The sequence below is a fragment of the Fusarium odoratissimum genome (assembly GCF_000260195.1).
Source record: "Fusarium odoratissimum NRRL 54006 unplaced genomic scaffold supercont1.17, whole genome shotgun sequence".
Taxonomy (NCBI): Eukaryota; Fungi; Ascomycota; class Sordariomycetes; order Hypocreales; family Nectriaceae; genus Fusarium; species Fusarium odoratissimum.
In genome coordinates this window covers 730,435-745,227 of record NW_022158703.1, presented here as the reverse complement: position 1 = coordinate 745,227, position 14,793 = coordinate 730,435, and the positions used below count along the sequence as shown (strand labels likewise).

Here is a 14,793-nt window from a genome sequence, read left to right as displayed (position 1 = left end):
CTATATTTCGGAAGCTTATGCGAAAATCATTCTTGGTGTTCAAGTCGACAAGGGCTGAAGTCTCGGCATACGACGAGAGCCCCATCATGGCACCACAAAAATGCTGAGCACTAGGCGAATCACGAGTTGATCGATTGCGACCTTCTCGATTTTGACGCCATGATGCAATAGTTGACGCGCGTCGGAATCCTCTCGCGAGTTCGAGACAACAAGAACAAGATCTGTGAAGAAAACTTGAAAGAGTCACTTGACCTAGGCGTACTCTAGTTAGAGAACAGAACGCCCGTTCAAGTATCACGCAGTAAGATATGTCAACTCAGACATGAAGTAACATTTATTGAAAATAGAATAGAATACATGTTCATCCGAATTACATGCCAATAGTTTCAATCAATGTCCAAAAGTCACTGCCCATTACCCGCTTCTTCACGCTTTGATCGCAAACATTCATCGTGAATCATCGCAATAAGGCACCCATACCACCTACGACCAGATAAATCAAACCCCTTTAAGGCTTCTTGCACTGTCCAGCCTGGATGTTAGCAGGGTTCTCGCAAGTGTTGCACTTGATGACATTGCCAGCTCCCTTGCCCAAGCTCAGGATATCGTTATCGTTGTTCTTCAGGGTGTTTCGAATGACAATGTTATGATTGGCCTTGGGAGCTTTACCACCGAGGGTAATGCAAGAAAGAGAAATGGGCTGTTCGGGAGTAGCAGTACAAGTATCATCGTAGATGAGAATACCAACTCCTGAAGAGCCAGTGCCACGCTGTCCTTCGATGGTGTTGTCGCGAACCAGAGTTCCGACAGCGCTGTCGAGAATGATGCCAGACGAAGTCTTGCCGCACGCAGGAGGAGTTGGTCCAATGTAGTTGTGCACGATCTTGGCATCCTTCACACCAGGGTCGACAAAGATACCGATGCAGTTGTCGTGAAGAGTGTTGTACCCAATGAATGCACCGTTGGTCTGAACGCACACACCAATGAGGTGCGCAGAGATGTCGTTCTTCACGGTATGCACATCGGACAGGTTATCCTGGCAGATACCGATGAAGCCGCCAGCAGTGGTGGTGACGACGTTCTCACGGAAGACGGTGTTGATGGAACCAAGGGTGAGAGCACCATAAGCAGGAGCATCAGTGAGTTTGTTCTTGGTGATGCGAGTATTCTTGGCACCGATGATGGCGATGTTGATGCCAGAGAAACCTTCGACGCTGAAGCCAGTGACCGAAACTCCCTTGACAAACCGCTTGACAGAGGTGACTCGCTTGTGCTCAGTCTTGTACTCGGTTGTCTGGACCTTGTAGCCAGTGATGCAGATACCAGCCTGGAGCTCATTCTTCTTCTCATCCTGGGTGAGACCAGTGCATGCATTGCGCTTGTATTTCTTAGGCTTGGTGAGGCGGACGATGCCATGGGCTTCAAGCTGAATGCCATCCTTATCAATGACGAGTTGCTCAGGGTATTCACCAGCCTCAACGATGATGCGATCACCGGGAGAGGCCTTCTTGATGGCGTCTTGGATCTTCTTGCCGGACTTGACGTAGATAGTGCGACCATATCCGTAGTAGTTCTTTGTGTCGGATGGAGAAGAGTACTTGTACTTGTCGGGGATAGCGCAGCAGTGCTGATCCTTCCAGTTGCACTTTCCGTTTCGGCCTGCAAGAGTCAGTAACAATGTTGGAGGATTCAGATGATGTACTAACGCATGAGTCCACCAGAGGTATCGTGCTCTGAGAAGGGCGAGGCAGCGGCAAGGCCAACGAGGCCTGCAAAGGTGAGGCTAAACTTCATGATGGGTAGTAAATGATTGTCTTAGTCTGCGAACTGGATTATGTGTCTAAGATCTGTGGCATCGACAGACCTTATATACCACCGACACCCAACATCAAAACCATCAAGCCATCGGTCCCGAGAAAAGGGATCAAGGCTGAGGTCTCGCCCTCAGATGCAGCCACTCAAGCTAGTATTCGCTTGCTTCTACCTGAAACGGCAAGAGCTATAGTTGAGGTGGCAGCAGGGCGCAAACACGGCGTCGAATCGTCGTCAAGCCACCTCGATATGGTGTAGGGTGTGAGGCGCTGATAGGTGCTTACTGTAGGAGGGAATGCTTTAACGTTGGCGAGAAGGCGTCGCTATTGGCCCTCTTTTGAAAGAAGAAAACACCATCAAATCATCGTCATCGACGTGTTTGTCTGCATTTAAGAGTCTAAGTGCTCCAGCTTGAGCAGGGATGGTAGAACTTCTGCAATGAGACTGCAGCGAAAGATTAAAGCGGCGGCTTCTCACAAGAGAAGCAGAGACGCCCAATGCTTTCGATAACTCCATATGCAACGACTACAAATTTCGATATTGATCTGTGCGAGAATGTCACCCAAATGAACCCCTCAGTCCTGCTCATCAATATCGCAACGACCAAGCAAGCCACATCGTCTCTTCAATACCACCACACTCGCAGCCACGAATATCCGGCATCGCGAGCACCCGACGACATTCTTGCGGGTAAACGGCAAAACGTAGTATGCCATTGTGTGGCTTCGCCCTGTGCCTGAAGTATGGCGCCAACTTTGAAACTATAATTCAGCCGCAAGGGCTCGATCCCCTTGGACCAAACGGTCTGACAGGGGTAGTGCATTAACCTCCTTTCTAAAACGGAGATCAACCAGCAGATGCTGAGATCGATAGTACCGTCGATCCGGGACTATTACCCCATACTTTTGTTTTATGGTGCATCGTTTGGAAACTTGTTTCTCCCTCACGATCTGTCTTACCCTGCTGGACACTTTCTACCTCGACCACGACCACCATCTTGGAAAATGCTCAGGCATGTTGATTTGAGACCGTCCACAGGGCTGAAAAGGCTCTCAATAAGCTGAAAACTAGTGGCATCCCCGGCAAGTCCATCCTGCTTTGAGTTGGCCCCCCACGACGTGGACGAACCCGAGGCCCTGGAAATGAAGCTGGTGGCTTGGGCTGGATCGCCAAGTTTGATTCTGGGCCTTTTCAGCCCAGCGATCATCGAATGCCAAGGCCACGTTCCTGCGCTACTGAACTCAGAAATCGATGTAAAGAAGCCCTAATGAGGGGTCATGGGACCAACTGCTGGCTCGCAGCGACAGCTATTTTGCCTCCTCGGTTGGGATTGCTGTTTGCTCTCATCTTTGACCAGCCTTGGGCATCTACTACTGTGTGGTCAGTGTCCTTGCTCATGATGTCGCTGATCTTGGTGGATGCTGTTGCGCGTCTGCTGTGACAGTTTGCCTCCGTCGGTGGATTTGTCAGTAATTAGGTATGGTAAATCCGCACATGAGGTCTTGGAACAATTTCTTTTACCCCAAAGGTCAAGACCCTCGAAGTGATGGAGTAACACCAACCTCATCACCAACGCCAATCAGTTCCCAAGCCTCATGTTCGAGGTTCCGCCCCGTAATCTTCCCCGCACTTCTGAGGATGATGATGCAGTCTCTAGATCCCCTCAACTCTCATCACATCGTAAGCAAAGCATCGATATATCATTGTTTTATATCCCAAAAGTCCTGTCATCATGGCCACCACTGCTGCTTCTCTGAGCTCCCATGGAGTTGAACCGGCTGTTCCCGCTCCCTACTGCCATCAACGCCAGCCCTCTCTTAGACACCTCAGTTCATGCGCTTAGCTCCAGTTCCGCCGTCTTCTCCTCATGTCAAAGCACCCTTTGATGCCAGTCGGCGTCTATTTGATCATCCTCGAGCCAATGCTGAGAATGCCTCATCTCTCAATGCTGCGTATCCCAAGCGGGGCATCTTCAAGACAGCTGCGATGAACAATGCTACATCCGACCAGAAGTTCACCATTGATCTTTCGCCTGCCCGTAATGGTCGTATCACGGAGGCCGTGCGCGAGAAACTGGCCGGTGATGGATTCAACGAGGTCCTGGACTTCTTTCAAGACGTCAACAGCACCTATGTCGCCCAAATCATGTCCATTATGCATGAGCTCATCGGCGCTGATCTCAGTCAAGTCCACAAGACTGGCAATCTCAACTACCGTCTATGCGACTACAACACGGATACTGCCGACCCGACGAGTGATAACGGATGCGGCGCCCATACAGACCATGGAACCTTCACCATCATCTTCCAAGACGGAACGTCAGGGCTCGAAATTGAACACGCCGAGCAGCCTGGCCTTTGGGTTCCTGTTCCCGGCGATGCAACGGTTGTCCTTGCCGGTTGGTGCGCTGTGATCCTTAGTGAAGGCAACATCCGAGCAACCCGTCATCGAGTTAGGAGAACGCCTGGTGTTCGAAGACTCAGCGCCGTTCTCTTTGTTGCCCCAGATGTTGAGGCCACTCTTCGACCTCTCAAAGATGTCAAAGTTGTTCGTCCGTTCACTAAGAAGGTCACGAATGGGCAGTCAGATGTTGAGGAGTTCAAAGAGGTCATGGGCAAGAAGTGGAGACGTCGTGAGAGCAATGAGAAGTCGGACGACGGAAATGACATGGAAACACAGGACAGTGAGATTGAAAGATTCATCTGGGCTTGACTGAATAAGTATGAGCTCCGGTGAATCCGATTGGATCGCGAGTATCAATTAGACAATTCTACCCGATTAATCCACCTCACGGCAAGACCGAGATCGCCGCACTCCTACATAGAGCTTACAGGGATAACAAAGACGAACAATTCTTTCATAATACTCAATTTCACAATTCAAATTGCATAACATGAGTTGACCGTTTTGTGTCTTCTTCGTTGGGTAGTATCACTGCAAATCTCTAGCTCTGATAGGTTAGTCCCCGAGCGGTTCCTGGTCCTAGTCGACGTCGAACCGGCTTCTCCTCACCAACATCCTCACGTGTCAAACATCTGCCTCGGCATTGACATATTCAACTTCCTCAACCGGTATAAACAAATTCCCTCAAATCTGACAGATCAATTGCTCTCGTTCTAGGTTGGTATTACTCGACAACTCATGGTAAAATTAAAATCTCTGCTAAAATGGCCTCCCAAGAAAGGTAATTATGTCGTCGCGCGTCTATCACTCATTTCATTACTCGTCCCTCATTTCCCAATTAACCTCGTAGTTTGCTGTACTTGCTTATAGCCCTTGCAAAACTGTCGTCGATGCCTTGTACCAGTGCTTTTGCGTTTCCTTGGAGGTCTTTGGGGACCTTGGATATGACTGCTTCCGAAAAGTCCTGGCTGAGGGCGCGCTGTAGGTTCAGGTTGAGGAGGATGACAGGGCTGACTTGTAGTCTGTCAAAGTTGGGTTTGGCGGCAATGATGGTGTTGATGGTGAGCTCGACGTCGGCGCTGAGCTCAGATGTAGCCTTTGCGACTTGGAGGGTTTCCTCAAGAGATAGAGGCTCAGACTCGCGAGCGATCACAAAGCCCTTGTGGATCTCGGTGAGGAGCAGTGTTGACTTTGTAGTAATTGGCAGAGCACCGAGAAGGGTCTGAGGCCACGTCGCCACAGTCTTGTTGAGAGCAAGCGTGGCATTGGAGATGTTATCAATGGCCGTCGAGATAGAATCTCCAGATGCGAAGGCAGAGCCAGCGAGGGCAATCAAGGGGAGAAGGCTGAGACGCATATTGTCTGAGAGCTTGATGCAACGAGTAATCGATTGGTCAATTGAACTGCAAGATCTGCCAAGGAGAAACTCTTCGTGTCTCAAGAGCTACCCCGTCTTTTAAGTACTGCCCATACCGACACTTCACATGCAAGTTTGGTTTTTCTCTGCTGTGCCTTTCGGAAGGCTGCGATGGTGGCCTCGTGTAATCCCAACCTGTATCCCCGCATCTATCCTCAAAGAGGAACTCAGCCCCGTGTTGTCGACGACCAACGTCTATGAGCCCATATCCCCATGGGGTAATCTCTTGGTAGTTCGCGGGCTTTTTGTCTAAGTGGCTGATCTTAACTTGGCAATCTACGATATTATGTGGGGAGAAATATCAGCGTTGCAAGGATTGCGGCATCTTTGGCCGCGGCTGTCACGGTGAAAAACATGCGATGGAGTTGCATGTGTGCGGATTAGGGCTGTGACGAAATCTGAATTGAGGGATTATGACGACTAATGTGACGAAATGGGTTGGTTACATTGGCTGAAGGATTCGCTGGAGCAAGGGTTCAGCGGCGATGTTGCTCAACCAACTTCTGCAGCCATGGGAACTTGGGCCCGATGAAGCAATTGCCCGCGAAATTAAGCAATTGATTAAGTTGAATGTGGTGTTGCATCCCGATGGTGTGCTTCTTGATCATGCGTGAGAGAAGACGGGTTCTATACCGCATTGCTTATAACTTGATGGTTGACTTATGCTTATTATGCAGGGACTACCTGTGACTAACCCAGACTCTGTCTGCATCTCTCAGCTGACACTAGATAGTCTCTCATGTTCTGTGAGGGGAAGTCATAGAGGTGAGTTGGCTCTGTTCTTTTGAAGATTCAGAATACCAAGGGAAGTGATATCAACTTCTGGGCTGTTAGCAGGCAGAAGACGTTGGTCTCGTTGAAAGTCTGTTTCGACTTTGCAGAACCCTATGTGTCTATGTGGAGTTGAACATCCAGGTCTAAATTAAGAATTGTGGTGGTATCCATAGTGATTCTCTTTTATGCAAGATGGAGATCTTCAGTTGCATCCTGTGGCACATAACATCTGCCTTCCGTATTTGGGACGTCACGACTCGTGCCTTTCATATCAGCCTGTAATCTTCAATGTCAGATTTTTATCTCGAGTTTCTGATTTTGAACTTTACAAAGGGTTCGTTGAAAAGGCTGGTAACAGTCAATGCGATTTATGAGGCACGAAGTATAGAAAGAATGATGTAGACGGATTCCCTCTTTGCTAAGCCAGCAAGCCCAGTCAACTCACATGATGCACAATCAATCTAAAAGTCGAGATCCGTAAGACGAAAGTAATTACGTCTACCGGCAACCAGCCACTTCGGTGAGTTTCCGTAAATCATGATAAACTTGCATGTGAGTCGAAGGATCGGCCTGCATCTCCAGCTGCTGGTTCACAAGGCCGATGCTGTTGGTTATTTACTAAGCCAAAGAGTTGAGGGCAGGATTCTAGGAAATATAGCGCCATTTGAAGCAAAACAGAATACAGCTGCAGGCTGAAAGTTTATCTTACAGACTTCGAGCATTGTTCCTTGTGATTTGAAGTGAGTTCTCCCTCATGTAGAAGCTGATGCGGCCGTTGCAGCTTCAAGGTCAGTCAACTCGGTAGGCAAGGCATGCTATCATCACACCAATCTCATATTCAATACTAATATAATCTTAACACCATGCTGATATTTAACTTAAATTGCTTCCCATCAGCACACTTTTACTTATGACGATTGAACAATTACAAGATAACAGATTAAGGTTTTCGTCTTGGTAAGGCAATAACGCCATCCTGTTCTGCTATACCAGAATCTGGCTCCAAAAGCTGTCTCGAAACTCAAATTTATCTTTATGTTGCATCAGACCATCCTTACCTACAGCGCGAGGTCGTTGGCTTGTTTCTGTGATTAGAGTCGATTAAAAAGTGTAGACAACCTGACTCATGATCTCAGACTGATTTCATGCAAACATGTCAAGCATGACATATCAACTAGAAACTTGATCTCGCTCGTTCGCGGAGATAGTGTAGTCTCTAGATGTCAACTGATAACTACATAAATATCTATAAACAGATATGGTGTTGTCACTGTTGTGAACGATGTCTTAGTTGCCAGATAAGATAAGAGACCCAAGATTAGATTGGTTATCACTGATTAGGTTCTGATAAGATTGTCTGGTGTCATGTGTCAAGTCACGTGAGAAGTAATCAGTTGATGCTAGAGAACAGCCCGAAATCGACCAATTCTTGAAATATCAACTTTGTTTCCGACGGGCAACTGAGATAATTCAACTTGAATAAGCTACAGAACCCAGAAAATTGATAGAGCACATACGTCATTCCAATCTACCAAGTGGATGAAGGTGACGTGTTCAGCTGAACCTCCAGTCCATCAAGCTACCCTACAGCTGAAAGGACAACGACACAGGATGTGAAACTCTCTATTAACAAAGTGTCACTGTGACAGAAAATGCAATCAAATCGCTAATGAACTCTTCATCGCACGGTCTCTATTAGTGCGGTCTGTTGATTGACCGTTCTTGGGCATTTGAAGGTGTTGGCCGACCGAGCCTAACTCACTGAGTCAACTTGCCGTTGGCAGTTCAACACAAGGCTGCAAAAACCAAACACAAACACAAACAGATCACGTCAGCCTGGTATCATACACAGCAGGCAACTGAGTGGTCAACAAACATAACAGCTGGACACAATCGAGTCATGTCCCATCGCCGATGCCAATCTACCAATGCTTATCGACGGATGCATTCAAGATTTCTTCAGTGTAGCCGAGGATGGAGGCCCGCAGCCAAAATGACGATGTTCTCACAGAACCCCATCCTGGTCAAAAGAACAGGCTAATTGCTTCACCAAGTCGAGCCCTGCCGGCAATCAATGCAAGTTGGTGGTCAGCATCGGAATTATCAGATTCAGTGCCACTAATCGCGGTAGTTGCACATCAACAAACATAAGGTTAAACTGTTGCTTCAAATCGTCGTCAAAGGAACTCTATCGCCAAGCTTTGCGTAGCGCACCGCCAAGTCAAAACTGTTCATTCATATCCATTAGACCGAGTCGTCAATCGGATTCCGAGCTCCATCTTTTTCTAAGCTTCAACTCCACCAGCTTCGCTTGCGTCGAGGAGATTGAGTTTTCGCAACTCTTCATTTTGCCATTCTCCATCTAATTACGGAATTTCCTTGTCCTTGTCTTGTTTATTTGCCGCGAGACAAAAAAACCTGATTGTCGCACGATCGGCGGAAAAACTACTGCCACACCAAAACATCAGTGGGGGTTCTCTGGTTTCAGAATCTCACGTCCAAGATGAGTTATAACATTCGAAGTCGCTGACATGAGAATCACGCATTTCGCAAATATGAAGCGGTGATTATATATATATATCACCGGAATCCCGCAGGATGTAATATAAATAAATCCACCTCGCGTGGTCGTTATCTGTACCAAGACTCAGATCATGAACCAAAGTTCCAGGGGACGAAACCCCCTGTAAGGGAGGGCATTACAGGGGGAAACGTTCAGGCCAGTGAACGGTGCAAACGCCAAAGCAGCGCTTCACAAATGACGCAACAACTGATTGAGACACTTGTCCGTGGTTGAGCGACAGGCATTGGCCGGCAGCTTGCCTCGTTTGGGGCTAGACACCTCTGTAACCTTAATCCCTTCAAGCTTTTTGGCCTCTCTTTATCGAAGCCAAGGGGTAAAAGATTGAGTTTTTGAGTTTAGCAGAGCATAAAATGTCGCTTGAGCGTTGCATTTCGGGGCGAAAGGAAGGTAATTTTCCCGTTCCTTTAGGATTCGTGCTCCATCACATTTCAATTGGCGATAGACATTGCAAACGGCGCGTTGAGAATTTTCGCCCGGCCAGCCACCCCAGTTTCTAGCGCTCTTCGCCAAGAGATTAAAGAGTCAGGGGTCAGCGCTGGAGCTGGAAGGGGCAGTCGCACCGCGAGAGAAATGGCGTGAACGATTGGCCTCTTTACTGAGAGAGAGAAGACTTGGCGTTATTGATGGGTTCTAGAACCCCACAACCTTAAAAGAAGCAACCTTAAAGCAGCAAAGTCAGTATCACGAGGTAAGGGGCAGCACCACGCCGTCGCGAGACTATTGACGATAATTCAGCGTGCTAAATCACCCGACTATTTACCTTTGTAACCGCATGGAGACTTGTTTATCTGGCGCTGCTGCCGCCGGTCTCACGCTGATCCAGTTTCTCACACAGTTTTCTCCACCAAAGTGACACCCTGACATGGTTCTCTTTCTGTGGACTGTGGAACCCTACGAGGGTCATGCCAGCTTCTGCTTTGCCGATCAGGGGCACCCGTAGGGCATTTGCAGGCCTGTAGACTCCAGAAGACTTACGCGTACTGTTACCTCATATACTCCTCACAGTAGATCTTTTTAATCGTTTCAAAGTGATCGTCTGTCTGTCTCTCCTCTCGCGCAAACGCAAAACGCAAGTCAAGTCCCTCCTTACGCTTGTCTTGAACTTTCCATTGTTTATCGTCTCAGTTTTTCTTGTTTCTGTATTCCAAGCTTCTGTCTCTCGCTCTCTTGAACAAAACTCCACCAACGTCCATCGCCATTCTGGATTCTTCTTCAGATGGTTTCATCTTCAACATAACGAATTCTTTTTCCGTTTTCTCTTTTTCGTCATTCGCTCGCCGCGCTAGGCGCCACAAACAATCGTTACTCATCACTAAAAATAAAACGTCACAATGGGCGCAGCACTCCCAACTTCTGGTGTTGCGCTTAACCGGGTGCTGGCCCTCGGCTTGACGCTGGTCGTCATCTTGGGCATCGCCATCAACCAGCTTCAACTAAGCGATGATCCGTATCGCTGTAAGGCTCTGCTTAATGATGGAACCTGGTTGAATACTCCTGCAGAGAATGGAAGCAGAGCGCCTTTTACAAACTGGCAGCCGCCTGGATGTATGATTCACAAGTACAAGAAGGAGGAGATTGAGGAGTGCATGGAGGGACGACACATGCTTTTTGTTGGTGACTCTACGACTCGACAGGTCTTTTATGGCATGGCTCGTCTGGTAAGTCGATGATGATTTAATTGTAGATGTGTTGCCGAATTATTTGGTCAATGTTCAACTGCATGACCAACAGTCGCTAACATCACGACAGCTCGACGCAGAAAAGGCCGAGGAAGTACGCGCAAACAGTAAGAAGCACGAAAGCCACGATGTAGAATTCGGCGGTATTCGACTCAAGGAGATCTGGGATCCATTTGGCAACGACAGCGCCGTCGCCCGCAATGAACTCACCCTCTACCACGAAGAGAGGATCAACGAGGTCCCCGTCGAAGAGCAGAAAGGTCCCGCCCTGGCCTTCATGGGAATGGGAGTTTGGTTCGCCGCCCGCTTTGAGAAGGAGGAGTCCATTCCCATGTTCAAGGCCGCCTTCAACAACATGTCCGAACTCGCTTCCAACATGGACTTTGAGCCTTTCGGTAGCCGACCCATGGACCCTCGCGATGGAATTGGCAACGAAGTTTTCTGGGCGCCAATTGCCCCGCCCTTCTACGACATGCTACCTGATTACCGCAAGACTGGTGTCGCTTCTCAGCCTGGTGAGGTCGAGGAAATTGATGAGTTCCTCAAGACACAGGAACAAGAGTCTGGTATTCCCATGTTGTGGTCTTTCCCCGCTTTGTCGTATGACCAGCAGGATGCTATCGGCGACCACGAGAATGGTTTCCATGTCACCGACAGTGTTGCTGAGATGAAGGCCCAGATCCTTCTCAACCTTCGATGCAATGCCAAGCTCGACATTCAGAAGTCTTATCCTTACGATCGCACTTGCTGCACTGACTATGGACAGAAGTCTTTCATCCAGATTATCCTCGTCACTCTCGGTATTCTCTATGTCGGCGGTGCTGCCATCACCGAGATTATTGCTCTTCGATCCAGCGAGGCTCCCAAGTGGGCTATCTTCAACCTCGATGTCGCTACCTTCGTTACAGGTCTGCTTGCTTGCTACTGGGCCGACCGAACACAGTCTTTCGCCAAGGGTTCCAAGGAGTACAACATGTTCGACTTCAATCTCATGTCTGCTCTCTGCTTCATTGTCGGCTTTGCCTTCATGACCAAGTCCAAGCCTCCACCTCCTCGACCTGGCGCCGCTCCTGCTGCCGCCCCCGCGACTCTCGACGATGCGAAGCCTTTGTCCCGTGACCAGACTGACGAGTGGAAGGGATGGATGCAGGCTCTCATCCTCGTGTATCACTGGACTGGTGCTTCGCGCGACCTCAACATCTACGTCGGCATCCGTCTCCTCGTTGCCGCCTATCTCTTCCAGACTGGTTTTGGTCATGGTGTTTTCTTCAGCTCCAAGAAGGATTTCTCCTTCAAGCGTGTCGCCGCCGTTCTCCTGCGCCTCAACCTTCTCAGCTGCGCGTTGCCCTTCTTCATGAACACCGACTACATGTTCTACTACTTCGCTCCCCTCGTTAGCTTCTGGTTCCTCATCATCTATGCCCTCTTTGCAATTGGCCAGAAGTACAACGACAACACCTGGGCACTCATGGGTAAGATTGCTGTTTCTGCTGCCATCTGCCCTGGAGCTATGCTGTGGACTCCTGTTCTGCAGTGGGTCTTCGATGCTTTGAACATGGTCTTCCGAATTGAGTGGGATCTTCACGAGTGGCAGTTCCGCCTCGGTCTCGATGGTCTCATCGTCTACGTTGGTATCATTATGGGTGTCGCTTCCGTACGAACAAAGCTCTACAATAAGATCCTCACCCAATCTTACGGCCTGGCCGGTGTCGCTGGTATTCTCTCCATCCCTCTGTACTGGTGGGTTGCTGTCAGCAGCGCCGAGACCAAGCAGGATTACACTGCCCTTCACCCCGTCTTCTCTTTCATTCCCATCATGGGCTTCATTGCTGCTCGCAACATGTTCCCCGCCGCCCGTACATGGTACTCTCGAACTTTCGCCTGGATCGGCCGATGCTCCCTCGAGACCTTCACTCTTCAGTTCCATATCCTCCTCGCTGCCGACACTAAGGGTCTCCTCCTTCTCGACATCTTCCAGGGTGACGGTAGCCTCCTCTGCGACCGCTGGAGGTCTCTGATCATCATCGTTCCTGTTTTCTTGTGGATCAGCTCCCGCGTTGCCGACGCTACTGGTGGAATGGTCAAGCTCTTAACCAAGGACTGGGCTGCCCAGGAGCAGGAGGAGCAGTACGATGTAGAGGCTAAGGCTGATGCTGAGCCTCTCATGAGCGGCAACATGCTCTCTGGCTTTACGCGGCACATGCCCTCAAAGTCCTCATGGGCCAACAACCTCAAGCTCCGCATGCTTGGCCTCTTTGTCCTCCTCTGGACACTCAACCTGGTAAGTTCCTGTCCGCTATTTCTCACTGCAGACCATCACTAACATTTCTCAGTTCTACTAGACATTCATCACATAGCATCGGCATTAAAAAAAGGCGTTTGGAGTAGCGAGTACCATTGACGACGAGTCAGCTGGGGGACATTCATTCATTCCGCACGAAACGCGTGTTGGCTTTTCTTTTTCACGGGCGCATTCACCCGACTTTTGGACATGACATACATTCAAGGCTTATCAATAAGCTTATGCATAAGCCTACACGGCACGACATAGATTTTATATCGTAATGATAGATTTTTACATGATTCATACATTATTTCTCTGCATACCTACTAAGAGTGACTCCATGCAATTCCGATGTCCGATCTGAGCGATGCGACTTGGGATTGGATCTTGATGTTTGTTAAGGCTAGCAAAGCATTCGTGGAGTTTTGCACGAGGCGAAACAGGGCGGGTAGGTCTCTGGCTCGGCACAGACATTTCATGCGTCGAGACGGTCGCGGATGTATTACTTGTTTCATCTAAATTGGGCACACTTCGCTTGGGCCAAAGTTCCATTCGAAGTGAAAACTGATCAACCTCACGCGGTTGTATTGGATGAGATCCCTGTGGTCTTGTAATCTCGCAGAATATGGTCACTCACGGCAGAGGAATGCACTTTGGTGCAATCTCACAATCAGATTACTCAGGTCTGGCCAAGCGACATTGTCTGCAACCTCTCATTGCAACTTCATTATCATCTAGCGACACTAAATTACAGAGTAATTTCCAATGTCAAAACTGCCATTCCATAGCGATGTTTTGCCTGGTGCATATCAGTTATTGTTATCTTTTTCTCCAGATTCCAGCCGCCAGGGAGCATACTAGTGGCTTAACAGATCTATGTACATATCCGACCAGGGGTGTTAGCGCCCTAGCATTTCACCTTCCACCATAATGACGTTGGGACGAACATCAGATTAAGCGTGTTCCAGAGAATCATGGACATTATGAGCTAATGATATACAGATTCTTTGCGAATCATAGTAGTTGGATATCTATGACGGTTCTCCTTCATCTCGTTTGCCTACATCACGGCAACTGTACTTGTACTGGCTTGACTTCACCTTTGGTGTCTTCCATTGACGCGGTATATCTAAGCATCAAGTCCAGAGCTTTTGCGAATTGACGACTTTGCAAGCATTAATTATGGATTCCTGCGTTACTTCAGCACTGTCTAGAACGACAAAGTCGGATATCCCAATAGTCGGCACCCGCTCTACCGTCGATGAAGAGGTAGCAAACTTTATGAGACAGAACCCAAGCCTGCACATGGGTGGCAAAGACGACTTCACAACAAAGCGAGAAGAGCATCTAAAAGTGGCGCCGTCATTATTGGAGTTGAGTATCGGCTTGCACTAGAACAGAGCTTACCGATCCAACTGGACGAGTATGATTCAGTGATCAGTTGGGTTCAAGGTGATGAAGGGAGGAAACGAGGTACAAGTCTTGATAAGGTTTGTGGAGGCGATGACTCTGCTGGTGGAAACATGACTGCCGCTGCGAGTCTTCGTAGAAAGGACAATAGAAAGAAACCATGGATGGCACAGCTCCTTTTGTATCCTGAAAAAAGACTTCACTTCAATACTAAAGAAGCTATCGAGAACAGCTCTGATAATATCTAGAGTGTAAGTTCTCGAACAACGCAAGTAACCAGAAACTAATAGTGCCGGGATGTAGACAATGTCATCTTCTCTTTCGCTGATCACTACGCTACTCGTAGCGTGCCAGCAAGTCACCGGTACATCTGTCACCGGGAATGCAGAAGTCAGAAGACTTGAAAGACCTACTACCTGCGGTAGTCTTC

At 48.6% G+C, this 14,793-nt stretch overlaps 5 protein-coding genes across 6 annotated transcripts; 3 read left to right on the top strand and 2 right to left on the bottom strand.

The window, feature by feature from the left end:
• Window positions 1-508: 508 nt before the first annotated feature.
• Window positions 509-1,794, bottom strand: FOIG_10241 (uncharacterized protein; the record flags this gene model as incomplete). Its single annotated transcript, XM_031210562.1, has 2 exons — window positions 509-1,659; window positions 1,707-1,794. The coding sequence occupies 2 exons, from the start codon at window positions 1,792-1,794 to the stop codon at window positions 509-511; spliced, it is 1,239 nt and encodes a 412-aa protein (XP_031060040.1).
• A 379-nt stretch (window positions 1,795-2,173) lies between these two features.
• Window positions 2,174-5,711, bottom strand: FOIG_10239 (uncharacterized protein). Its single transcript, XM_031210560.1, has one exon. It carries the CDS (start codon window positions 5,570-5,572, stop codon window positions 5,054-5,056), a length of 519 nt encoding a protein of 172 aa, XP_031060038.1. The 5' UTR covers window positions 5,573-5,711; the 3' UTR covers window positions 2,174-5,053.
• On the top strand, window positions 3,442-4,688 carry FOIG_10240 (uncharacterized protein). The gene has a single exon (XM_031210561.1). It carries the CDS (start codon window positions 3,646-3,648, stop codon window positions 4,522-4,524), a length of 879 nt encoding a protein of 292 aa, XP_031060039.1. The 5' UTR covers window positions 3,442-3,645; the 3' UTR covers window positions 4,525-4,688.
• Window positions 5,712-10,002: 4,291 nt separating the features above from the next.
• Window positions 10,003-13,275, top strand: FOIG_10238 (uncharacterized protein). 2 transcript variants are annotated; one of them, XM_031210558.1, is made up of 3 exons: window positions 10,003-10,648; window positions 10,740-12,950; window positions 13,003-13,275. In XM_031210558.1, exons 1-3 carry the CDS (start codon window positions 10,322-10,324, stop codon window positions 13,009-13,011), a joined length of 2,547 nt encoding a protein of 848 aa, XP_031060036.1. In that variant the 5' UTR covers window positions 10,003-10,321; the 3' UTR covers window positions 13,012-13,275. The 2 variants fall into 2 exon arrangements, with proteins under 2 accessions (XP_031060036.1, XP_031060037.1); XM_031210559.1 differs by lacking the exon at window positions 10,003-10,648 and having other exon boundaries at window positions 10,706-12,950.
• A 29-nt stretch (window positions 13,276-13,304) lies between these two features.
• FOIG_10237 (uncharacterized protein) lies at window positions 13,305-14,611 on the top strand (the record flags this gene model as incomplete). Its single annotated transcript, XM_031210557.1, has 2 exons — window positions 13,305-13,401; window positions 14,244-14,611. 2 exons carry the CDS (start codon window positions 13,305-13,307, stop codon window positions 14,609-14,611), a joined length of 465 nt encoding a protein of 154 aa, XP_031060035.1.
• Window positions 14,612-14,793: the final 182 nt, after the last annotated feature.